General features: G+C 43.9%; 3 protein-coding genes across 10 annotated transcripts in view; all 3 read left to right on the top strand.

Moving 5' to 3' along the window:
* The window catches only part of SCUBE3 (signal peptide, CUB domain and EGF like domain containing 3), a 114,152-nt gene extending 106,116 nt beyond the window's left edge, over positions 1-8,036 (top strand). For all 7 annotated transcript variants that reach the window (XM_081010045.1, XM_081010044.1, XM_081010042.1 and 4 more), the window contains 5 exons: positions 611-772; positions 1,063-1,260; positions 2,965-3,117; positions 4,388-4,467; positions 5,117-8,036. In XM_081010045.1, the coding sequence (XP_080866171.1) occupies positions 611-772; positions 1,063-1,260; positions 2,965-3,117; positions 4,388-4,467; positions 5,117-5,266 (743 nt within the window). In that variant the 3' untranslated portion in view covers positions 5,267-8,036. The remainder of the gene's footprint in view (positions 1-610; positions 773-1,062; positions 1,261-2,964; positions 3,118-4,387; positions 4,468-5,116) is intronic.
* Positions 8,037-10,748: 2,712 nt separating this feature from the next.
* ZNF76 (zinc finger protein 76) lies at positions 10,749-24,790 on the top strand. Of its 2 annotated transcripts, XM_081010085.1 has the most exons (14): positions 10,749-10,904; positions 12,568-12,703; positions 13,687-13,767; positions 14,934-15,011; positions 16,237-16,439; positions 16,734-16,850; positions 17,275-17,350; positions 17,626-17,751; positions 18,449-18,628; positions 19,363-19,593; positions 19,958-20,085; positions 20,727-20,882; positions 20,974-21,087; positions 23,887-24,790. In XM_081010085.1, the coding sequence occupies exons 2-14, from the start codon at positions 12,592-12,594 to the stop codon at positions 23,989-23,991; spliced, it is 1,707 nt and encodes a 568-aa protein (XP_080866211.1). In that variant the 5' UTR covers positions 10,749-10,904; positions 12,568-12,591; the 3' UTR covers positions 23,992-24,790. The 2 variants fall into 2 exon arrangements, with proteins under 2 accessions (XP_080866211.1, XP_080866212.1); XM_081010086.1 differs by lacking the exon at positions 18,449-18,628.
* Positions 24,791-26,319: 1,529 nt separating this feature from the next.
* The window catches only part of DEF6 (DEF6 guanine nucleotide exchange factor), a 47,815-nt gene continuing 47,573 nt past the window's right edge, over positions 26,320-26,561 (top strand). Inside the window, exon 1 of the mRNA XM_081010074.1 lies at positions 26,320-26,494. Coding sequence (XP_080866200.1) covers positions 26,399-26,494 — 96 coding nt within the window. The 5' untranslated portion in view covers positions 26,320-26,398. The remainder of the gene's footprint in view (positions 26,495-26,561) is intronic.

The following is a 26,561-nucleotide window of genomic DNA, read 5'->3' as shown; positions in this document are numbered from 1 at the left end:
TAGCCCCAGCCCTTCCCATCTGCAATATGGGGGATTATAATGCTGACTGACCTTTCAGGATTGTTGTGAACATCACAACTAGATAGCCTATGGGAAGTACTTTGGACACTTAAAAGTGCCGTACAGTATTATATTAATATCAATATGGTAATAAATGGAATCCCTGTATTACAAGGGATTCCATATGTCAGATGGTAAAAAAATACATATTTAGGACTAATGTACATTTGGTCAGGAGGCAGAAAGAGAGGTTAGAATCATAGAATCAGAGAGCTGGAAGGGCCACAAGGGTTATCTAGTCCAACCCCCTGCAATGAAGGAATATTTTTGTTCAGTGTGAGGCTTGAAGCCACGACCCTGAGGTTAAGAGTCTCATGCTCTGCCAACTGAGCTATCCATGTTCAGCCAGTGTTACTATGCACCTTAGTGCTCCTGCTCAATTTGCCTTGCATCCTTTCAGTGATATTCATCAAGCCTTCTTGCACGATTAGAGAAAGCAATGTTACCAGCTAATTAACTGCCCCAAATAGCTTTTCATTTCCATGAATGCTTGCTGGTCTTGTATTATTTTGGCAGTCTCTGACACTTTTCTCTTCTCTTCAATGTATAGTTCAATGTTCCCCGGGCCATTATTATAACACCAGCGTCCACCGCTGCATCCGCTGCGCCGTAGGCACTTACCAACCTGACTTCCGCCAGAACTACTGCATCACATGCCCTGGGAATACCACCACAGACTTTGACGGCTCAACCTCTGTGTCACAATGCAAAAGTATGCTTTGTTCTCTGCAGACTGCACGTAACAGAAGTCATTTGCTGAAATTATCTGTGTTTCATTAGCTTCCTATTGGTTTTCCTTATGCATGCAATAGTAAAGTTTATGGACCTATCTGTACCTGTGTTTACACACAACTCTTATATATCCACACTGGCATACATAGACTTGTGTCACATCTGGTGCTTATACAGTGCCAAGGCCCCGTGTCCCAGGTCTCCCTTGGCAATCAATCAGGTTCTGCTTCCCAGATAACATCCTAGTGATCCCTACGTGTTTTGTTGCAGACCGTCAATGTGGAGGGGAGTTGGGAGAGTACACTGGTTATATTGAGTCTCCCAACTACCCTGGAAACTACCCTGCAAATGTGGAGTGTACTTGGAATATCAACCCACCACCAAAGCGCAAAATTCTCATTGTGGTGCCTGAAATCTTCCTGCCGTCTGAGGATGAATGTGGGGATGTCCTGGTCATGCGGAAAAACTGTAGGTAACCAAATGCTGTGTAGGGGCCATGCAAAAAGGGCAGTGTGGCGATGGGGACTGGCCTAGGTTTCCTCCGCAATTTCTGGACTATGGAAACCTAAGGAGCTATGGAGACTTTGTCTCCCTGCCAGCATGAATAAGTGATCAAACCAAGTGATTTGTGTGCCTGCCCTGGTTTGATGGAGAGACAGGATGGCAGTTCCATGACTGGGGACCAAGCCAGTGCAAGCAGCTTTGTAGGTCAGCTGAACTGCTTCCTGCAATGCCATCCCCTGGTGGTGCTGCAGAGTAGTAATGAGCAGCGAGAGCTGCTTCTTCCAACAAAGTGTCATAGTGTGCAAAGTGCTTGTATTCTGCTGTTGGAGATTCTGTTTGAGACTTCTGGTGGCTTACAGTGCTGACACCTACAGGATATTGGGGAAGCTGCAAATACCTGATGTATCCTGGATTAAGTGAAGCATATTATACCCTTGAACTGAGAATGCAGAAAAAGTGATTCTAAAAATCAGGTGTACAATATATGCTTTGAGCAGTCCCTGAACTAACATCACAGTAAGGGTGTAGCCTGCACAGCCCTCACTGATCTTACAGCTCCGTTGTCTCTGACAGCCATGCTGATGGACTTGGGACCATTGTATGTTTTCCTCCCTGCATTCATCACTATGGCTCTTGTGGGGATCTCTGGAGCAGTTTCCCCATCTTGGGCATGGGGAACCTCCAGTCTTGGAGCCGAATTAGAACCAGCAGGGGTCCACATTTGGCCCATGAGGGCATTTCCTCCAAACTATGCTCACCTGACATCAGATGTGGGGCAGGTAAGGATATGGCTGTGAAGGAACAGTCATGAATTTAAAGTGTGCTCTTGATTGTTCCTTTGCAAATGGAGCTAGCTGACAGCATAGATCAGTGTTGACAGTGAACCCCACTGGGATCAAGTGCGCTAGGAAGTTCCTGGTACTGGAGCCAAGGGGACTCGCTGTCAGCACTGATCAGTGCTGAAAGGGAGCCTGTTGGAGCACATGCTTTCAGCACCAGCCAGCTAATTGGCACCTAAAGTGCCCCTCCAAAGGGGCTTGCTGCAGTTCCCACTTTGAATCCAAACCATGCCAGCAAAGGGTCAAAATAGAGAATCTGTTTGAAGGCATGCTGTCAGCACAAGTCAGCTGACTTTGAATTTGTTGCCTGGCAGCATACAGAAATCAGATGACTGACAGGTGAGTGGACTAACCCACCTATCAAAGTAGTCCGTGGAGTAGATGGCAGGGGGTAGATCAGGATCTGGTCCACTAGCCAGGAGTTTCTCCACCCCTGCCGTAGATGGTGCACCACATTTGGCTCCGCAAGCTCTCTCTTTCCTGATGTGTCTCCTGCTTGCTTTACCACTAAGCAAATGAAACACTTCTTTACTTCTGCCTCACCACCCCCGAAAAGGAAAGTTGCCTTCAGTAGTTAAGCTGACAAATGGCATTAGGCTATCCTCAAAGTTTATAACCTTGGAAAGGAAAACACACTCATTTTTGTCTCGCAGATGTTAGGACTTCAGCAAAGGTGTGAGGCAAAGGAAGCAGGAAGAGCTTTGCTTAGATTTCACCGGTGTTTTCCTTTTTGCTCAGCCTTCCTAGATCTTTTAATGGAGTTTATCTTGGGATGTGAGATCTGGGTGATTCCACACAGCACATGGTCCTGTTCTGTTCTGCCTTGCAGCATCTCCTTCCTCCATCACCACTTATGAGACATGCCAGACTTATGAGAGACCCATCGCCTTCACTGCAAGGTCCCGAAAGCTGTGGATCAACTTTAAAACTAGTGAAGCCAACAGTGCCAGAGGCTTCCAGATACCATACGTCACCTATGATGGTAAGAGAAAGAAAGGACTGCAGGTGAATGAAGGGCAAATACCTAGAGGATGAAGTGGGGCTGTAACCTCCTGCTTTTAACGCTATACTGTCCCCACTCCTCAGAGACCATGCACTAAGCTTTCCTTGCCAAGAGAAGGCAAGGCACATACAACTCTTGGTTCATAAGCTTCTGCAGGTGTCTGTGCTCAATGCATGTTTTTTAGGAATCAAGGCTAGCAAGATGTCTGGGGCAGTGCTTGGAGGCATAGCCCCTCTGCATCCTCCATGTGCTTGCCCTACATATGTGTGATGGTTCTAGGGGTTGCTCGTGCGTAAGCCGGTGCAAACACCTGGCTGGATTGCCTGAGTGAACCTTTTCTGTCCAGACAGCCACTCACCCGTGGCTGTCTCAATCGCTGGCAGAATCCGTCAGTGGGCGTTTCTTAAACTTCTTCCAGCAAAGAAGCTCTTTGACGCCTAGTCTCCGCCTACTCTCTCTGTGCGGAAGCCTTCTGCGCAAGGAGGGCGTAGGCAGCGGAGGACCTCTACTCTCCCCGCTGGTCCCCGGCAAGGAGTCATGGGACCGCCTCGCCGCTTCCCCCATCTGCCCCCTTCTCCACTGGTGCTATGCTGATTCTCTTCCCCAGAAGATGGGCTGCCTCTCCCACTCCCGGGACGCTCTCCGGAATCCCCCTGGATTTTGCTTTCTCCCTCTGGCACTGATGGCAGTTCCCTGACAATATGGATGAGCATCTGCATAGGATGAGCATTTTGAGGCCAGTGAATGGGGGCATGGTCTGAGGTGCTACTCCCCCCTTCTGCATTCTGATTCGCATGCAAAACCTCTATATGGTTGGATGGCACAGCCTCTCCTCCTCCTAGGCTGTTGCCTTTTCTTCCCTCTCCCATCTTAGTCCATGATGTTGCTCCCTTCATCTCTTTCTCTTTCTGACCTGGACTGCACCCGGCTGAGGGAGGGAAGAATGAGGCGAGTCCCTTGAACAGTCTCCCTGACCTGCGGTCACTTGCAAACTCAGAGCCAGTGTTTGGCTGCCCTCCTTTGTACACCCCAAGCCAGTGAGCCGTTTTAGAATGTGGAATTGGGTCAGAATTTGGGGGAAATAAAGGAGCTATTCCAAAGAAAGAGACCATTGAAGCAGCTTTGTGCAGCATCAAATTCCTTTTGCCATTGTTTGTAGGTACGTGTTTCTTTTAAATAATAGTAGAAGTGTTAATCCCTTGCTTTTTCTTCCTCATTATCCCTCCCACTTCCTTTCTCAACAATGTAGAGGATTATGAACAGCTCGTGGAGGATATTGTACGGGATGGCAGGCTATATGCTTCTGAAAATCATCAGGAAATACTGAAGGTGAGGCTGCCTTTTTTTTGTTTTGTTATTGGGGTAATAGAGCCTGTGCTAATTGAGCATGCATATGATTCCTGCCCAGGTATCTCCTCTTGAAAAAGGATCCCAGACAGCAGGACTAGGAACTGTGACTTGTCCTTGGAGAGCTCCTTGCAGAGGGTGGGGAAACATTGAATTGATGACATAAAGGGCAAACTACATACGTATTATGTTACATGTGCACTTTAAAGGTCATAGGTCCCTCAAAAGCCATCTACACTCATACCTTGGTTTTTTAACAGCTTAGTTCTCGAACACTTTGGCTCCCAAACGCTGCAAACCCAGAAGTGACTGTTCTGGTTTGCGAACTATTTTTGGAAGCTGAACATGTAACGGGACTTTCATGACTTCTGATTGGCTTCAGAAGCTTCCTGCAGCCAATCAGAAGCCGCGCTTTGGTTTCCAAACATTTTGGAAGTTGAACGGACTTCCGGAACGGATTCTGTTTGACTTCCAAGGTACGACTGCATTCCAGTCCCTATAGTGGGAGAGCACTGATTGAGTAGCAGTAGGAGCTACCTGTCTGCAAGCAGCCCCTGTGGAGTTCTGCAGTGTGTGCTACAGACCCTTGCTCCTATAGTTAACATGTCCATTCTATTTGTTTTCCCTGCAGGACAAGAAGCTGATCAAAGCTTTCTTTGATGTGCTGGCTCACCCACAGAATTACTTCAAATACACAGAGAAACACAAGGAAATGCTGCCACGATCCTTTATCAAACTCCTCCGGTCCAAAGTTTCCAGCTTTCTCAGGCCTTACAAATAGCCTTGTGACACTTTTCACCAGCCTTCCAGGCTCCTCAACAGCCAAGAAAACTTTTTCTTACACTTAATTCTTATTTTTCAATGACTTTTTCCTACGAATACAAACCCCATTTTCTCACTATGCAGATGACTCTAACCATTGGTCTTCCCTTGGCTTTTTCTCCAAACCAAATTCACTGATGACATTGCCCTTGGAAGAAGCAGCTGGCAACCATCCCCTGAGCTTTCCATACTGGAGCCTCAGCCCATGGAGTTCACATATCCCAGTAAGTGATACACTCTTCACAAGTGGCTTCTACTGGGACCTGTAACTCCAGGGCCGTTTCCGCCTTCTCCCATATATGCAAATTATGTACGGCCTCTTCTGCTGCAAGGCAGCTGCCAAAGAGGCTGTTTGTACATCTCTCTGCACATGATTGTCTGCTTCTAGATAGAAACACCCCTGCTACCATATCATGCTCCACTCCTGGGACACAGAAGAAACGGGGAGACATTGAGCAGCTTCTAAGCAGCGGAACTGGTCCAGCTGAATTCTTTCGTAAAGAATTGGGGGCAAAGGACACCCAGAATGCGGAAGGTTATGCCTTATTTATCAGACTGTTGGGGGGTTTTTTTAAAGAGAAAAATAAACCAAGCACAGTCTTGCAGAGAGGATCAGACAAAATAAAGCGTAAGTTGCGGGGAGGAAGATCATGTAAAAGAAAAAGACGTATCACAGAAGTGTGAAAGTAAATCGCCCATGTTCGTGATGGCAAGTTTGGTGACTTAAGAGCATCGTTTTGTGACGGAGTCTTGCCTTTTTGCATTCAGAGAAAACATTGGCCTAGCCACAATCTCACATGGAATGATGTCTGGGAAAAGGGGAAAAAGCATGGTAAAAAGTGAGACTTTCCAATGTGATTTCTTCCCCCATGGAGACTGGTGCTGAGAGATCAGACTTCTTATAAGCTCTGCCAAAGAGTAACTCAATGACAAAAAAAGCAAGCAGTGTGAAGGGCAGGAGTGAGTGAATGTTTGTGCACTAGGACGTTCTCCTTTCTACCTTTTTCATATTATTAAGTGCAATCATTTTTGAGTTGTCTTTATATTATTTAGAGGGAAGTTTTTTTTTCTCCTAGAAACTACAATATTTATACCTGTCTGAGAAAAGAGAATGTGTGTGTTTGTGTGTGTGTGCGTGCATGTGTTAAAATGAAACAGAAATGAATACAGACAAGGATTTGGGGAAATGGTGACTAAATGTGACGTAAGTTTTCAGCTCTTGGAATCTTTTGTTTTTCCTCACCACAGTAAATTCCAATGTAAATCCTGAAGATCAAGCTCCTTGATTATCCTGTAACCAATGAAAGGGACATAGGACTTGCGCAGAATATTTCTAGTGACTTGGAAATTATGTTTTGGCCACAAGCAGCTCTTGAGAGTAAATTCAATTCAATATCAAGAATGCATATTAGGGATCACATATTGAAATGCATCCCTGTGTTAAAGTCTTCTAGCATTTGCAAAGTGTCATCTAACCTTCACTCTTTCTGACAAGTTAGCTTTGCATGGGCAGGGAGGTTTTGATATATTTGAACCTGAGGTTCCCCATTTAGATATTGAGGTGGTATAGTTCATTTTCTGAATGTTTCAGTAGGCTCTTATTTCTTAAGAGGTGCTGGGGCTCAAGTTTCCTGGGAATTTGCATCGTCCACCTGAAGGCTCTTTCCCCTAAACTCAGAGCTGTAGCCATGAATTCTCAGTGAGAAGGGGTTGCTCTCTGCCCCTGCTCAGAGGCACTGTAATGTTCCCTTTTTCAAAGCCTGAGTTCAGCACTGAACTCAGGTTTTGAGATGAGCTGTAGTGAGCCCTAACTTGAAAACTGAAGTATGCCATTGTCAGTTTAATTCTTCCCTCTGTAAGGTCACTTGTCAGTCACTGATCCATAATCCAGTGCAAATACTAGTGATGAAATCCCAACTTCTATGGGTGAAATTGTTGCCTTCTCTGAGCCATGACCTGAAACTAACAATTGGAAATGTGTCTTAAAAAGCTGCAAGGCTGCACTTGGATCAGATCATCTCTGTTTCCTGTAGTGGTATTGAAGCTTTTCTGCCTGAGTGTTAATAGTTTGCTTTTCTTCTCTTTCGGATCCAGAATTGGAATTTGCCCCATTAAATTTACTCTAATCATCTCAGCATTGAAGTTGAATTGCCTCTGATGTGAACATTTTTGCAGTACTTCAGCAGGACATATGGCATCATAGGAACACCTAAGAATTCATATCTGGCGCTGATGTCATCATATTCAGCAATTTCTTATGGCATATAAGCATTTGTTTATCTGGGGAGGGGAGGGGGAGATGCTCAAGTCCAATTGCTTACTGTAGGCAAAAGTACAAGGCCAGCTCTGAAGGAAAAACTTGTATTGAATTTGGCTTAGAAATTCTACCCGATTTCCTTCTAGCTAGATCCCTTGTTTTTCCATTCTATCCTTAATGAAATGTAGAAAATCTAAAGGTTTGAAAAGCTGAAAATTCCATCTCAACATAGGAAATATAACAATTTAAAACAACAAAGCTGAAATATTTATAATTGCATTGTGCAGTAATCCACAGTCCAGTATCTCCTATAAAGTAATGATTAAATGATGAAAAAGGTGTAGTCCATAAAGTTATTTGCACTTGATAAAAGAAATTGTATCTGAACTTGTAAAAAGAAAAGTTTGCATTTCATATTGTCTTTTTTTAATTATTAAATGGAATTTCTTGGTGTTGTGTTGATCTTTCAGAAGTGCTTTCCACTGCTCTTATTTGTAAATTCCAAATTCATAGCATTGCTACTGCTTAGAGTTTTGTTCTGTTCCTTTCTTTCTCTCTCTTTCATTCCCCTCTGGAAACTGACTGATTTTGGCACTACAGTATAAGGCTGTAAGATACCAACAGTTCTTTGAGCTTCAAAACCTCAAAAAAACGAGTATTTTGGTATGGCCCATAATTATGCCAGATGAAGTAAAATAAAGCCTTAAAAAGGTAAAGGACCCCTGACAGTTTAGTCCAGTCGCAAATGACTCTGGGGTTGTGGTGCTCATCTCACTTTACTGGCCGAGGGAACCTTAGTTTGCTTTAAAACTTGGGCTAATAGCAAAGAGGACCATACCCAGAATGGATCCTGTTAGGATTGGTGCTTAGAATTACTGTTGCTTGCACATCGTTGTTGCTGTCCTTGCATGTAGTGCTGATCCTGCTAGTATATTTTGATTAGTGGCAGGCAGTCCACAGACGCAGCTGATGTCTGGCTTTTTGATGGGCAGCATATACACACACCAATCATCCACAAAAGCACTATTACAATCTTTGGAGAAATGAAACATTTGCCAGTATTTTTAGCAACTAATGGTCCCTGTCAATAAAAGGATACTTTCACTCCCGCGAAGCATAATCCACCAGCAATTATTTCCATTGTGTAGTCCTCTCACAACTCTCATTCAGGGTAAAACTAGATGTTGTGGAGAAGGGGTTCTTAAACTTTCTTTTCCCAATGTTCACCTGAGACGGCTGAAAATTACTGAAGCTCGCTTACCACAAAATGGTGTAGGGGCAGAGCCAGTCAAAAATTGGAGGCAGTGTCTGGCAAGTCAGCTGGAAATTGCAGACATCGCTTTCTTCTTTGTCATGTCAAAGGAGCTGCACAGCTAAGACGACCTCAGGAGGCTCTTGCTCAGGCTTCCTCAAATTCAGCCCTCCAGATGTTTTGAGACTACAATTCTCATCATCCCTGACCACTGGTCCTGCTTAGATAGGGATCATGGGAGTTGTAGGCCAAAAACATCTGGAGGGCTGAGGTTGAGGAAGTCTGCTCTAGCTAAAGAAGCCTTTTTCTTTTGTATTTTTCCCTTCCCACCCCCATGTGCCTCTCAGAGAATTTTTGCCCATCTTCTTAATTTCTTCTCCCATTTTCCAACCTGTGCCTTGCACTGGCACAAGCAGGTCAAGGGAGCCGTAGCCCTGTCCCACAATGTTCCGCAGCAGCTGGCATTTAGAGGAATCCCACCAGTGAACCTTTATGTACCATATAGCCATCATGACTAGTAGCCATCAAGAAAAAAATAAAAGGTCTGGGGAAACAATGGGGCTGTGTGTGGAAGAGAAAGATAGTTTTTCTAATGCTTGACACATGGTTCATTTAAAGGGCTGGAGAAGACCTCCACCACTTTAATCAGAGCTGTCTCCAGGATTTGGGGGGGGCAGGGGCTATTGGTACCCTCAACGGAGCACTCCCTAACTTGAAAAGGTGGAACACGCTGAGAATTCTTTTAAGCTGTGCCTGATCTTTTTGAATACTCTGTGTACACTGAAATAGTAGCACTGTTAAGACCATGGGTAGGCAAACTAAGGCCCAGGGGCCAGATGCGGCCCAACTGCCTTCTCAATGTGGCCTGCGGATGGTCCTAGAATCAGCGTTTTTACATGAGTAGAATGTGTCCTTTTATTTTAAATGCATCTCTGGGTTATTTGTGGGGTACAGGAATTCGTTCATTTTTCTTCTTCAAAATATAGTCCAGCTCCCCACAAGGTTTGAGGGACAGTGGACCGGCCCCCAGCTGAAAAAGTTTGCTGACCCCTGGTTAAGACACTACAAGTGGTTTGTAGTGAGGTTTACAGTGAGGAAAGCGCTTCTTTCAGTAGAATAAATGAATCCTAAAAGGTACACAAAACAGTACATGCATGGAAAGGGAGAGGAGTAGAGCACTTATCTCATGAGTGCCCATGGCACTTAGAACTGTAGTTGGAAAGGACCCCGAAGGGTAATCTAGTCCAACCCCCTGCAATGCAGGAATCTCAACTAAAGCTTGACTGCTTAGAGTCCACCATACAGCTCTCTCAAAAAATAAAAGTCATTTGGGAAGGAAAATCAATTTTTTCCAACAAAAATACTTTGTGGCTTGAAGAAGATTTCTTTGCAACACAATCACTACCTTAAACTAAGCCCAGGGTTGAGCGCTGAGGTGGTCAAACTTCCTGACAGCACCAAATAATTCAGGGTGGTAAAAACAAGAAAGGAATTCTGAGCTGCTCCAGGGGCATCTTCACCAAATCAGGTGAATGGGCATTAAAATGTGAAATGGCAAATGCCTCTTCAATAATTTCTCCTTTAATACCACTTTGCACCATATGATGTGAACTAATTGAAAATAAAATTACAAGAGCAAATTTCTGGTGCGATGTCCGCTGTGCGGCCCTAATGATATATTCTTGCCGTTTGCGTTCTACCAAGACAGAGGAACTCGATCTGTGGTTTTCGGTACGTGGCCAGCAGAGGGAGCCGCTCGCCCATGACTTCGCTTCCTTTCGAGGCATCGTTTGTTTTTGTCGCACCTGCAAAGGCGGGTATATAAATAGAAGGAAGGGCAGATGCTTCGCCGGGATATCTGCGCATGCCGAAGAATCCGGGGCATGCGCACTAGCAAGCACCGTGGGGTCTTAGCTTTCCTTTTCCGGGATTTGGAAGCGACCTTGGCGGGGCCCCGGAACCTGGATCACAAAAAGGACGAGCAGGTTGGGGAAGCTGGATAGAGCTTCGTCATACAGGTTGCAGGGCAGGTGGCTGCGGGCGAGGCCTGGTGCATGGCGGTCAGGCGGCGGACTCGGCCCTCCACAGGTCGGTGCCGGCAGGGAGGCGGGGATGAGATGGGGAGATGTGGGGGGTGGATTTCCATCTGTTCCGCCGATACGCTGCACCCTGGGAGAGAAAGAGGGGGCGCCCCCCGGGTCCCCTCCACCAGCAGAGCCCCCATTGCCCCCTCCTACGTCCCAGAGCCCTCCTTTTTTGCACGACTTACCCCTCAGATTCCTGCCCCGCTTTCTTTTTTTTCCTTCCCGGACGCCTTGCAACAGCTGCTTGGCAGGCAGAAATTCGAGTGGAGATCTCCCCGACTGTGTGGGGAAGCTGTACCTGTTGGGTTTCTGCCTGCCTAAATCAGAGGAGATCTTTCTCCATGGAGAGGACTATAGATGACGTTGGGGACCCCTTTCCAACTCTACCATTCCGTGGGGAAAGGTGGCTGGCTCCCTTTTCTGCGAGGGCTCTTGCGTGCAAGCAGAGATGAAGTGACCTGATCATTTCCCATCAAGCATGCTGCGTACTGGTAAAATGTATGGCCAGGAAAAGAAAAGAGAAAAGTGACCACAGATGGTTTTCTGTGGAATATCTCCCAGCTCCTTTCCCGATTGGTAAAATCTCTCCCAGTTCAGCATCCCTCACCTACGTGGAGCCCCAGTTATATCTCCTCAATCCAAATGCTAACACTTCATCCGTGACTTAGGTTTGGTTGCTGAACCTTCATCTATAACCCTTGGTTTGTTAATGTGCATTACCATTTGTACCACAAGACCCCTGCTAGTAAAATTTTAGAGAATACATTGGTCAACAGAATTCACCAAAATCAGTTCTGTCATTTCCCTCTTTCCTAAAGCTTTTCACAAAAAAGTAAAGCTTCCTTACAAGTTCTGTTGATCTTATTCTATGTTTAAGCAAAGAATATGGAATGATGCCCTTCAGGAGGCTACTTAGCAAATGCCAGTTATTTTCCTGGCAACAGGAAAGGGGAGAGGAACACAAATGTATAAAAAGCACACACAAAAGTTTCTGTAGCTCCATGGCAGATCATGCAGAATGTCCCAGGTTCAATCAATATATGGCATCACCCTATAGGCCTGGGGAAGACCTCAGCCCCTGAAACCCATGGAGAGCCACTGCCAGTCAATTTAGTAAATCCAGAGCAAGATGGTCAGACTCTTTAAGGCAGCTTTTTGTGTCCCAAATTATGGAACAGTAACAGAAAGGAGACTACCTTCAATGCTAGCCCAAGTTTCTTCCAGTTGTATGATGAAGGTTTCACCACAGGAGGTGTGGGGGTAGTTGAAATGGCTTAATTGACCAGATTCAGTTTGCAGACTGCCAGTTCATCACTCCAGACTGAAGCTGGTGCTATGCAGTTATTGTCTTTCATGGGTCTAAGGGTGTAGTTGTGCCAGTTTATGGACCAAGAGATTTTGACAAGTCAGCAAAGCTGCAGTCTCATGTTTACAACATTGGCCAGCCAGATATCTTTGGGGAAAACCACAAGTAGGACATGAATCCAACAGTACTCCCGTTATTTGACCCATATCAGAGGTAGGCTGTCTCCGTACATGGAGATTTGTCATGACGAAGAGCCTTTGGTAGACTTACATTCTAATCCTGTCCAAAGAATTCAACTTGGATTACTTTTCATATAAATGTGAAGAAGAAATTTATATATAACTTGCTGTTTATGTTTTAGTTCTAATATGGAGAACCATCTTATATGTGGAATACATGTCTAAGGAGCCACCACCAGAGCACAATGGAGAGCTTTGGCTTACAGGCAACGACCCTTTCTGATGGAACAACAGCCTATGTTCAGCAAGATGCTAATGGTGAGTAACTTTGGTGCTGTAGTGGCTGCCTTCTTGTGGCTTGTGAGATTGGGACTGATCCAACCATATGATTAATGTTCAAAGCACTATACATGTAGGAAGATCTTTGGACATATACACTAGGTTAAAATATTTTGTTGGACAAAATTATAGTGGACAAATTGTTCATGTTTTTCAATTTAAATAAATTAAAGATAAAAACAGAGTAGAGTTTAATGTGGTTTTAATGGTGAGCTTTTAGAAAGAAGAATGTGATCTGTGAGTCCTGATTGACCACAGTATGTGTTTGAATAACCAATATGGTACAGATGCAACAAACAAAGCAATGTGACACCTAACTGCCACACTGAATTGGATGGATATATGCTACAGAAGCAAGAGTGGAGTAAAAATGTTCAATTTTAAGGATGTCTCAGTTGGAATGTGGTTTCTGACTAAGTGATTATAAAGTGTTTCCCAAGGAATCTCTATTTAACCAAATGAGGCAAAGGAGAACTCTCATTTCCTTGTTTTAAACCATTACAATATCTTTTTTAAATGATGTGCATAATTGATTGCAAAAGGCTATTGGCAGAAGAGTTCTGATTTTTATTTTTATTTTTTTAAAGTAATGTTTGGGTTTCTATATATTTACTGACATGCCAATTCTTGTACCCAAATATCTTATAATGTAGGTATATATTGGCTATGGTTGCAGTTTTATATATACATAGCTGGGCATAAGTCTCATATAACTCATTAAGACTTATTTCTGAGACCATATACTTAGATTGCACTGTGAGGCTGCAGTTAATGCATGTTGGTTTTGAAATTACCTTGCTTCTGAATAAACATGCAAAGACTGAGCTTCCGAAAAGCACTTTGCTTTGTAATTATTTTCCTTGATAAGAGATTGTCAGGTGAGCCTGGGTGAACATGTTGAATCTTGTTAACCTGGAGGGCTTTTTCAATGCTGTAACAAATTCTCTTGTCATCTGTTTCAGGAGAGAAGTTAATTGAAGGGCAAGTGATTGAACTTGAAGATGGATCCACAGCTTTTGTCCAACAAGTAACATTGCAGAAAGGTTAGGAGTAATAGATGTATACCTATTTCAGAAATTTGGGGAGCTTTCACTGTTTTTTTCTGTTTGCAATTTTCTCTGTGAGTGAACCTCTTGTGGAATTTTCACCAAGCAGTAGTGCACTTCTCACAGTTAGAGATGCATATTTCAGGTAGAAACTGTAAATCAGCAGGAGGCACACACTCATGTAGAGAAGATAAAATGTGCTGGATTTCAACAGGGCTGCTAATGAGTAAATTTGCCTAAGGGCATCTGTTTCGGACCTACTTGATACTAATCTTCCGCAAGAATAATATTTTGTGTGTAAGCTGCTGTAGCATTGCAGTGCAATCCTGTTCATGATTACTTAGAACTGAGATTCATTGAGTTCAGTGGGCTAACTCCCATTTTGGTGTGCCTAGAGTTGCAATCCTATTCATGTGTGTACATACCATTGTTTCCATGAGAAAACATGCATAGAATTGAGCTGTTAGTTTGATCAAATATACATCACAACTTAAATACTCCGAATTTCTTATCTGAGACTCATGTTACACATCATGAGGTAGACAGGTTGTAGATTTCAGCTTGTAGAAATCTGGACTGTACTAATTCTGGTTGGAAGCTGTATGTCGTTTTCCTTTAATGCCCAGAAGGCAGGAGGCTTCTGAATGCCAGTTGCTGGAAAGCGAAGGAGCGAGTGGTCTTGTGCTCACATCCTGCTTGTAGGCTTCCCATAGACACCTGGTTGGCCACTGTGATAACATAATGCTGGATTAGATGAGCCATTGACCTGATCCGACAATATATTCTTACACCTCCATGTAAAAACAGATACCTTGCATGTAGTCATGTTGTAAAGAAGGGAGAAAGGTTCCTCTCCCTGGTGTCATCATTCATCACATGGAAGAAGCTTTGCAGTGGGAGGAGCACTGAATACTAGCTGTGATAATAGGCTGCATTGCTGCCTTTTTATGCAATTAGATTTTTTCCCCCACTCGTGTCATTGAACTGACATGGACTGGCTTCTCTTCAAGGATTATAGAGCAAGGGCCCTGTAGGCCTTTGAGCAAACCATGGCTAGAATTCTTGAGTTGTTCTTGTCAAGTCAGCTTTGTTTACTTTCTGTTGCATAACAACCTTACAATGCATGGGGTTTATTTTTGTGTATGTTCTGATTTGTTCTGTAGAGTCCATCACATTTGAAGATGGTCAGCCAGTAGCGTTGGAAGACGGCACTGTGGCTTTTATACATCATGCTCCGCAAGGTAACGATCAGGCTTTGAACCTTCCTTTCCACATACTAGGTAAAATAATTCATACACAGTGGGTAGTATTCAATGATAACGAGTCGCTTGCTTAAAGTTAATAAATATTACTAACTTCAGTTAATTCATTTCAGTGCATCAACTCTGAGTATAACTTAGTTGAATGCAACCCAGTACTCTAATAAATGTGATCACAGCTGTGTGTGTAGCTATTGGGCTGGACTCAACTAAATTGTTGCACTAGCAGGAGCCAGTGCAACAAGTCCCACTAGCACAATGGGACTTCATCCTCCCCATATGCCTCCCAGTTGGCTCTGGGGGTTTGGGAAAACTTCAGAACAGTGCATGGGGGGAGGAGACGGGAGCTCATGCTGGGAAGCAGAAATGCTTGTGCTGACAGAACGATCATAATACTGTGACACTGAATTCCTCCCATAGTATTTTTAAACTTAAACCTCTGTGACTTAGAATATTTATTGTTACCTCACCCTGAGTCAAGTCATAAAACAATTCAGGTTAGTGATGAAGAGAGAGAGCTCTGAAGGAAACTCTCAGGGGGGGGAATCAGATGTGCAGAGAGATGGTGTGGCTCTTTGCATCACTGCCAAACCTTGAGTTGGAGAACAGAAAGAGTCGGCTTAAGAGCTCTCTTCTCCCCTCTCTCAGGATCAATCCTGATTTGGAGAGATAATTGAAGGACTACCCTTGACTGGTTTGGATATCATGGTAAATGGTGGTTTAAGGAAACTAGGTAACTTTCTGTTAAGAGTTGGAAGGGCAAGTGCTTGAGCATATCACTCACTCTTGATGCTTCACAGTATGGTTTGGTAACAGGGAATGTGGTCTGTTTCAGTATCTTATCAAATCCTTTCCCTGTAGCCATACAAAATCGTCCTATCCAGATTGACAAATAACTACCAAGCAAGTAGATTGTTCCTTATTGCTCTGCAAACAATTCAAGGATGTGTGGAAATCATTCTGTGGTGATTGTATAATGATTCCACACAGCTTTTGATTGTGGAATGTGTTTCATGTTGCAATTTTCAGCCATAAATAGAGTTGGATTCTATTGGTGTTTGCAATGATTGAATTTTGAACTGCCGTGAAGATTTTGCCATTGATGCTTTTAACTCTTCATCTTTTTGCCAGCTCTAAATGATCAAGAGGTAGATAAGTAGCAATTAGAGCTGACATGTGCTACTACAGTGTTTGTGGTCCCCTCCAGAGGGTTATGACCCCAACACCTTAGAAGCAATCCAGCTGGAAGATGGATCCACAGCTTTCATTCATCGTCCTGTCTCCCTGTCAGTGGGCAGCACCACACTGACAGTGCAAGCAGATGTGGCACTGGAGGAATTGGCTGTAGGAGAGAAAGATGATTCCTTTGAACTTGATTCCATTACTGCCCTCAAAGACTATGCCAGTAAGGTGAGGATATTATTCTGCTTCTGTGGAAGATTCAAATCATCCTGCTTTGTGATTCTGCAAACAGAATGAAATACCAAGTTTCTAGAATGATATAAAAGTATTAAATGTGTTTATTTGAAGCATTTATATTTTGCCTCTCCATCAGGATTGGCCCCCAATATCTGGCACTCGTGGCATCAATTCTCCTTGTCTGGTGACATGACTCCACTTTTAGAGTATGTGTGTTTATAGCAGATGGGATGGTGACTTGCAGGACTTGTTCAAGTTTAACTACTTCTTTATGTTGCTTCGCAGGGCTTCCACGAGGAGGAAGTGGAGAGCAATGGGAAGGAACCAAAGGTTCCTGATAGAGTTTACCGCTGTGGTTACAGTGGTTGTAGCCGCCTCTTTACCACATCTCATCATTTGAAGGTAAGTCATCATCGTAAGCTCACAATGTTGCCTTTTAGAGGACTAAAAGCTCTGCTGTACCTATAATGGGAAACCATTGATGCTGTGGAAGAGACAGTAATTCACCAGTGCAAGCTTAAAAAAAAAAAAATCTTTTGGAATAGTTTTTAAGAGGCTGGATCTGATGCAGTGATGCCAGAGAGAGCCTGGGTACAAACCTCTTCTCAGCCTCTATATTTTAAATTTTAATCCGTTTTAGTATTTTTACTTTTTGTACGTTTTAAGGTAATGCTGTATTTCCCCTGTTTTTCTTGTTTCACCTTTTTGTAAACAGCTTAGGTTTTTTCAGTCAAGTGGTGTATACATTTTATGAAATAATTAAAGATAAATATTCCAAATTGGAATCGCCCCATTCAGTTCACCTGAGCTTTCGCTGTCTTCACAGGTGCATGAGCGGGTTCATACAGGTGATCGTCCATACAGATGTGACTTCTCAAGCTGTGGGAAAACCTTTACTACAGGTAATGTGTATCAAGAACAAAAGATGATCTTGTTCAAGTGGAGTTATGCAGGTCTGAGAAGGAAGATCCAAATGTAGCAAGCTGAGGACTATTGAGCCTAAATGGATAACGAAATTGAACTAAGTACAAGGTATAGTTCCTGGTGACTCAAGCTACTTAGCTTACCCAAATCTTCTAAAATCAGTGTGCTGCATTTTGGGTAGTCTCTTGGAGTTGCTGTGCTGCTTGCGCCATCTTGCCACGCTGCTAACCTTGCATAACCTTTTCCCTTGCAGGTTATAGCCTGAAGAGTCATGTGAGAACCCACACGGGTGAGAAGCCATACAAGTGTCCAGAAGATTTATGCACCAAAGCCTTCAAGACTTCTGGAGACCTGCAAAAACATATCCGGACGCATACTGGTATGTCCCAAAGTGTTTATTATTTTATTTTGGGGCTATTCCAGAGCAGAAATCTAAACCGGGGGAGGGAGGTGAGACAAACCCAAATACTCTAGAAAGAGGCAAAAGGGCTACTAATATTTTTTTTGTCCAGATTCTGTACCAAATAATTCCATAATTTTAATCTAGAATAAATTGTGTAGACTTATATAAGTGTATTTCTATGTATAATTTTTGGTATGGGATTTGCTGGCACCATTTATCAGCTCATTTCCCATGCTCAGCACTTTCCAAGTATAACAGTTAGCTGATTGGCATACACTTTTCTTTTCTTTTTTTGCCCACATGGTTTGATTTCAAACTGTGTGGGCGAAAATAGGTCACCGAATGTCATGTGACCTGAAGTGACTGATACCCACCTGCCAAACCTGTCCCTCGGGTGTGTGTGGATCCAGCTCCCCACCCCTGATCTAGAATGAGGCACTATTCAGGTTGTAGCTGCCTAAGGGAAAATGATGGAGGGCCTTTCAAGCTGTCATGCTCATACTAGCTTCACATACGGCAGTTGGCTCTTTGACACTATAATGAAGATGGAAGACCTCTGCCCAGCCTGGCAAGGTAGCATTTTCACAGTTACAGGCAAGAGGGGCAAGAGTGTCTTAAAATGTCAGTGCTATCACAGGCTTGCTAAGGATGCCTTCTCTCTCTTCCCCTGAAGGTGAGAGGCCTTTCAGGTGCCCTTTTGAGGGCTGTGGCCGCTCATTCACCACCTCAAATATACGGAAGGTCCACATCCGGACACACACTGGTGAGCGACCATATATGTGCCCAGAGCACAACTGTGGGAGAGGGTTCACTAGTGCCACCAACTTCAAAAACCACATGAGAATCCATACAGGTAATGTGTGTGAATGTGTGTGTGTGTGTGTGTGTGTGTGTGTGTCTTAATTTTCATATTTCATTAACGGGAAACACCATACAGGCAATCCTCAGCATGGTATACTTTCACAGTCTGTGGAGGTGGTGTCACTTGGTTGAACTTTATTATGTGTAACACACCATCCCAGTGACACATTACTGCATTGGGGGGGATCAACATGGAAACTATAGTGTGCTTGCTTGCTTGAACCAGTTGTCATCTGTAAGATGGCCAGTTAAAAGAAAATGTGTATTGAACTACTAAAAACAAGTAGAGTGAGATTTGAAGCCCCCTTCCCAATTGCTTAAAGTACTCTTGCAGTGTAATCCTATACCTTTTTGAAAGTAAGCCCCACTACAGTGGTATCTCGGGTTACATACGCTTCAGGTTACATACGCTTCAGGTTACAGACTCCGCTAACCCAGAAATAGTGCTTCAGGTTAAGAACTTTGCTTCAGGATAAGAACAGAAATCGTGGTCCGGCGGCGCGGCAGCAGCAGGAGGCCCCATTAGCTAAAGTGGTGCTTCAGGTTAAGAACAGTTTCAGGTTAAGAACAGACCTCAGGAACGAATTAAGTACTTAACCCGAGGTACCACTGTATATTCAATGGGGCTTATTACCTAGCACATGTGTTTTGGGATTGCAGCCTTTGCTTTATGCCACAAAGTGAGAGATACCCATTTCTTTATATTTCCTTCTTCTTATTTCCCAGGGGAGAAGCCATATGCATGCCTGGTACCAGGCTGTGGGAAGCGCTTCACTGAATATTCTAGCCTTTACAAACACCACGTGGTTCACACACACTGCAAGCCATACACCTGCAACACCTGCAGCAAAACTTACCGCCAGACCTCTACGTTGGCTATGCACAAGCGCACTGCGCATGGAGAGCTGGAAGCTACAGAAGAGACTGAACAGGCCCTCTATGAGCAGCAGATGAGAAGTGAGTAGGCACTAAAGTTTTGTGGGAAGCTTCATACCTTGAGCCTATATATTCTTGTCGTTTCCTGGCTCACTGCCATGCTTCCTTGTGCTTCCTAGTCCTTAAATCAGGCTTCCTCAACCTCGGCCCTCCACATGTTTTGAGACTACAATTCCCATCATCCCTGACCACTGGTCCTGCTAGCTAGGGATCATGGGAGTTGTAGGCCCAAAACATCTGGAGGGCCGAGGTTGAGGAAGCCTGCCTTAAATGCTCCCTTCTGCTGTTCCTGCCTTACCTTCAGATAACTTTTTCAAGGCTGTTTCAATGCACTCTGCTGCTCAAGTAGAGCACTCTGCTGAATCTCCTTTCCTTGTTCTCCCAGTTGCCACGTTTGATATGCCTTCACTGAAACACCAGTGTATTGTTTCTGTGAAGGTGGAACATGAGGAGGAGCAGGAGGATTGCAGGGCTGTGCCAGTGACTCTCGTATCTCAGGATGGAGCAGAGCAGGTATGGAGTCTGCAGAACTTGAAACTAAATCCACAGAGGTAACAACTCTCTGGTTTTGTTACCTAGGACAGGTCAGATAATCTTTACCCTGAAAATGCCCTAATCCTAAACATTGGCTATAGTACATCTGCATGCAACATCTACTTAAATCATGTTAGCCCCATCCTTGGTACTTAGTTGGACACGGGTTCTAATCACACCAGTTTGGGTGAATGACAATTGCAGAGCAGGGTTTTATTTATCTGTTTGTTTCATAAAATATATACACCATACACTTGATTGTAAAATAAACCCCTCAAAATGGTGAATATCACAGAGCCTGGGATAGCCCCACATTGGACAAAAGATTCCTGCATTGCAAGGGGTTGACTAGATACCCCTCATGGTCCCTTTCAGCATTACAATTCTATTACTCTATTACCATATCTTCCTATTAGTGGTGATGTAACCCAATTTTTCACCATTTGCATATGCAAGGAACGTTATGATTTCAGGTGAAGAACATGCCCGTGTGAATGAGCTTTTTCTCACTTTACTACTTCTATTCCCCATGCTCCCAGCCCATGAATCGGCTTGAATCTTTTCTTCTTAATCTGTAGCCTTCAATTTGGCCTGACTCCATTTTCACCTGCTCTTTGCAGGTCCGTCTGTCTCCTGAAGACTTGCAAGTACTTGGCTGTGATATCACCATGCTAACACAGAATGGCACAGCAGTATCAGTACCCCAGGAAGATATTTCAGCAAGTGGTACAAATGTGCTGACTATGATTGGCTCCGATGGGACTGAAATACATCCGGTACTCATTTCTTCTAAAACCTTTGACATAGTATGGGAAAGTGTGTGTGTTTTTTAAAATGTAATGGTTGTGCTGATGTGATACTTTTCAGGTTACAATAGTCACTTCTGGGACAAAGGCATCTGAGGATTTGCCCACAGCATCCATCCACCACCAGCAGCTGACAGTGCTAGCAACAGCAAAGGACACTTATATTGCAGTTCAGGTACTTGGCATACACATCTTGCTTAGAGTTTGCAGGCACAGGTGTTTTTGTCATGTTGGAAGAGAGCCTCCTGTCCCCCTCCCCAAGGATGCATATAGGTGATGAGTCTGACCTCATACTGCCTTACCACTATGCAGCAGAAGCCACATTTTTAGGGCATTGATTGACACAGAGACCATCCAGTCATGAAACTAACTACTACTCCTTGGCAGCCCTTGTTTCAGTCACACAGAGCAGGTTTTTAAGTGTAAAAATAACTGAGCACCAAACAAATATTTGAGCAGAGAACAATGCAGGCTCTTGAAAAGCTAATCAAACGGGACAGCCAGTCTGAAGCATCAGGTGAAGGAGCAACTATTAAAATTCAGTTTGAAACCAGGTACTTGTGTTCTTTGAGGAGTGAAGTGGGAGAGCAGACCCTTTTTTTTTTAAACTTGGTAACTTCCATCTGGGTTTTAAGACTTCTTTGTTCCCCATCAATTACGATAAGGAGAGATTGCCTTTGTTGTGAGTTTTTGTAGAATGTTTAGGGATTTCAAAGACCACAAAAAGTACTGTATTTTTTTCATCTTGTGATTTTAGGATTTACAAAGAACACATTAATAGTCATACAGAGCAATATTACTGTATTGGTCTGAATATAAGTTACACTTTCCCCCCAAATCTGGCTTGTATAAAACCTGAGTGCAGCCTATAATCACACTCTTACAGGTAAGGAAGCTATGATTTCAGAGATCTCATTCTGGGGCTGTGATCTCTTTCAGGGACAGCTTATATTCAGAACAGTACCATAAGTAGCTGTCCCTTGTAAGAAGTCAGTCCATTGAGTTAAATGGGGTTTCCTCCCAGGTGACGCTGTATAGCAGCGGTAGGGACCCTCTGGCCCTGCACCAGGCTTGGTCCACCAGGGGGTCCAATTTAGCCTGTGATTTCCTCCCAAATAATGCCTATCATCTTATGTCATTGGTAACATCATCTGATGGATGGAAGGACAGGCTTTAATTCTTCACTAGCTGAGCACCCAATTTCCAGCAAGGAACAGGATTGTGCAGCGGGATTGCTTATCATTTGAAAGGCATTAAAGTCCTTTGCCTTCTACTTTAAGTGAGCTGGGGAGGGGGCATCTTAAAGCTGGAAAGGGCTCTTTGAAGCAGCATCCCCACCTCCGTTAAACAGTTTAAAAAACATAGGGAGGCTGCTTCAAAGAGTGCTTTGACAAAGCTCTTTAAGAGGCTCAGTGCACAGGGGCTGTCTTAAAACTGCAAAGTACTATTCAAAGCAGCTCCCCAAAAGCACATTTTAAACATGACTTTTAATAGAAAAGGAAGTGGGGGCTGCTTCGAAGACAGGTTTTGCAAAGGCTTTAAGATAGCCCCTTGTGGTCTTGTTTGAGCCTCTAGGGGCATCAGGGGTTTGAAGGGGGAGCGTGGGGAAACTTGCAAAGTTACAAAAGGGATTTTGATAGGTGGAGGCCTCCACCTTCTCCCAGTTGTGATGCCATAATGACGAGTGGGTAAAATTTGGCCAATGAGGTGGATCCTGATCAGGCTGTGACCTGCAGAGCCAAAAAAGATTCCTCACCCCTGATGTATGGGATAGATGAAGTCAAAGACTATATTGTATGTTCACAGCTGCCTGATTTCCTTTTGTGCCCCTTTTACATTGCTACCTATTTTCTTTTCCCACCATGCAATCACTTCATTTCCACATAACTTCCTACGCTGTTTCTTCACTTCCCCGTTGAGCTACTTCTGCTTCTGCATATCTACTTCCAAATAATATGCAGTGGTACCTTGAGTTACAAACGCCTCACGTTACAAACGCTTCAGGTTACAAACTCCGCTAACCTGGAAGAGTTACCTCGAGTTGAGAACTTTGCCCCCCAGGATGAGAATGGAAATTGTGTGCTGGCAGCACAGCAGCAGCAAGAGGCCCTATTAGCAAAAGCACGCTTCTAGTTAAGAACAGCTTCAGGTTAAGAACAGACCTCCGGAACGAATTAAGTTCGTAACTAGAGGTACCACTGTATGTATATAGTGTCTTAAAATAATTTGTATGTGAAAGAAAGCCAGCAGTGATTAACTTTGCATCCAATGTTTACTTCGAAAAGTTACGTGTCTTTAATATTATCTTTCTCTCTGCCAAATTGCACTTCGATGCTTGCTTTGTCTTGGGAGCCAGTTCGTAGGCCAGAGATTAGCAAGTGGACAGTCCATAACCAAATCCATCTCCTTGGATAATGCTGGTTGGCTCTTCAGTTGCCAGAGACAGAGGGTGTCCAAAAGTGGAGTTAATGATGTCTGTGACAATATGGGGCAGCATCCAGTGAACTTGTTCCACCGGTGGACCATAACCAACCAGTGTTCAGTCTGCATGCAGGGCTGTTTGTGAATACGTCCTTAGTGCTAATCTCATATTATTATTATCACTTTTCATCCATGTCCTTGACCATCACTTGTGTGTCTCCTAACCGAATACATATTTTTCTGCCATTTGTGTTCCTTTATTTCACTTGGAAACACCAGGCAACTCCATGTTGTCATTAGGCAGCTTCAGGCAATTGATTTTGGGTGTCATGAAATGTTAGCAGATTATTGATTATTCTGATTTTTTATTATATATTTTTACTGCCAGGGAGAGAAAGAAGTGCTTGTGATAGTTTCTGCCTCAGACCTCAAAATTATTTGACCTTAGGTATTAGTCACCATGACTTGGAGCAGTGGGTGGTGGAGATGGGACCACAACTCTATTTAGCTGCCAAGCAAACTTGAGAGTGATGCCATCTTTTTCTCTTTCCAGGTAAAAGAGCAGCAGAGCTCCGATGATGTCATTAGTGTGTCAACCTCAGCAATTCAACAGGAGTCTGCAACTCTTAAGGTATCCACATCAAACAGTGGGTGCTGAGACCTCACATGGAGCTGGAGCAACTGAAGCTGGATGGACCGCTGGAGTCTTCAGAACCTCCAACTCAAAAGCCAAGTGATGGGTGCTTATCCTTCTGGACCTTCTGAAGAGAGCCCTTACTATTTGCTGCCATCTGCCCGGCATGAATGAGCTGATAACTGAGAAGCACAGATGGTGAAGTTACATGAATTATTGAATGAGACTTGGTTTAGAAATATTCCTCCTATAAGTGCTACAACATGTTTTATGGCCTCTTTAAGAAAGCCTTCCCTTAACTTTCTGAGGTGGCATCCGCACTATCATTCTGGACCTTTCTAATTCCTGCTGAATGTTATCGGAGGAAACACTTGTATTTAATTTCTTGGAGGGCTAGAACAGCCTTCATAAGATTATGGGACTTGCATGGCTGGGGAGATTTATCTCTTTGAAGTTTTTAGCATTAAATGTGTTTTTAGCCATAGAAAGTTCAGGAAAAGGAATTACAGGTAGATGGGTGCTCTCTACTTTTCCTTACCTCAGATACATGGGAGTAGAAAGTGTTGGCACAGGAGCGGTCACTCACTCTCTGAGAAGAACTGAAATGCACAGTACCGGAGAAGGACAAATATTAATGTGATGGCTGTGCTATATGTATTTCCCCCCAATTATCGTGGTTTCTTCCCAGCCCCAGCAAGTGGAATAGACTGAAGCAGACGAGCAAAGGAGAAGAAACAGCTTTGTATTACATTTTATTTGCCTCTTTCACTCTCTGAAATAACAGAAGGCTCTAAATGTGTATTTAATAAAAATTTGGACTTGATGTTTTCGATTTTCTCAGCAGTTGCCTGGACTTCCTTATTAAGGAATTGAGACGTGAAGCAGAATGTGCCTACCTCCCTGGTCATACTTCACTACAATAAGCTGTAGAAATGTGTGATCCAGTTAAGCAGCCAACAGAGATCCTTACTGATGTTACCATACAGGGTCCCCCTGAATGAGTGACAAGTCAAACAGCATTTCATTCTGTGAGGCTGTTCTATTGTTTGAATTGCCTATAGTTGTATAGGGAATACCGAGTTCCCCCATCTAAATTGGTGTTCTGTTGTTGTAGCATCAGGGAGAAAGTCATCTATATCACAACAGCCTTAGCCATGACCTGTGAACATTGCTCTGAATGGGCAATATGGTGCTTCTTTGTTTTTTATATGTTCGTTTTGCATATAGCTCATGCAATTGTATTTTTTTACTCATTTTACGAAGCTGTGTTGGTATGAATATAAGAGACACACCCAGCTCAAACAGTACTGCACTGTTCTGTTGCAGTTACAACATGTGCAGTGCTTTCTTTTCAAGCCTCCCTAGACCATAATTGTTTGTTCTTAGAGCACTGCCAGGTGTTCAGGCCTCTTCTTTTTATCTTTGTATGTTCTTCTGGCATTTAAGTTCTCAGACTAAAACTCAGACCAGGTTCATAAACCTGGAACACAAGTTGACCAAAGAGCAAGCAGTATTCTGTACTCCAATATTGACACATCCTTTAGATAAAGAACTTTTAAAACTAGTAATCCCATCAACTTTGGGGGGCCCAACTCCCTCAAATATTTTATTGGGGTGTGTGTGAAGGGACCTAGGAGTCGGCACTTAAGCTACATACTATATACCATGATAGCACATTCTTTCCCTCAAAGAATTCTGGGCACTGTAGTTTGTTAAGGGCTGCTGGGAATTCCCTGAGGGTGAACTACGGTCCCTAGAATTCTTTGAGGGAAATAGTGCTTTGAATGTGCTTTAAGGGTATATATAGTGTGTAACATAGCCTGAGTTTAACTTTCCCTTCAGGAAATTAAGAGCTGGAGCATCCTTATCTGATGGCCTCTGCTTGGAGACCTCGTACTGCATATTGTAAACTGCCTTGAGTATGCTGAGGGGCAGGCAAGATTAAAACAATTTTTTACAACAAAATTTTGCCAAGTAGAAAGAGGCCCAGTTCCCCCAACAGGTGGCATTAACCTTGAGAATAATGCATTTATGTAGCCCCATGAAATGAGTAACCGGGCAGGAGATTGCAGCCGTGAGGAAAGAGAACTGGTAGAAAACGAGCGACATGCCAAATCTGAATGTTGTTGGACTCGAATACAAATTGGACTCCCACTAGTGTTTAAAGACGGGCGAGCTTCCTGTCTTAAAATAAAAAAGATTTGTATTCATTGTTCTTTGCTCAATTACACTGAACAACGAAAAGGGGGAAGGAAAAAGAGCGAGGTGGCGGCGCGCAAGCTCCCCGAGCGTCGAGGCGACAGGAGGCGCTGCGGCTGCAGGGCGCCCTCGCTGCCGGCTGCGCGGCGCAAAAGCGGCGCGTTTCCTGAGCGGCCCGAGGGAGGATCCTCCTCGCCGAGCCAGCAGACTCTGTCCGCGGGGCGCTCGAGCCATGGAGTTGCGAGCCGAGCTTCTAAAGTCCATCTGGTACGCCTTCACCGCCTTGGACGCGGAGAAAAGCGGCAAAGTGTCCAAATCTCAGCTGAAAGTAAGTGGAAGCGGGTCGAGGGAGAGAGAAAAGGCGGCGGAGGCGGCTGCCTTCTCCCTCAGAGCCC

This window comes from Podarcis pityusensis (assembly GCF_964106645.2).
Source record: "Podarcis pityusensis genome assembly, chromosome: 6".
Classification (NCBI taxonomy): Eukaryota; Metazoa; Chordata; class Lepidosauria; order Squamata; family Lacertidae; genus Podarcis; species Podarcis pityusensis.
This window is presented reverse-complemented; position numbering and strand designations above follow the sequence as displayed.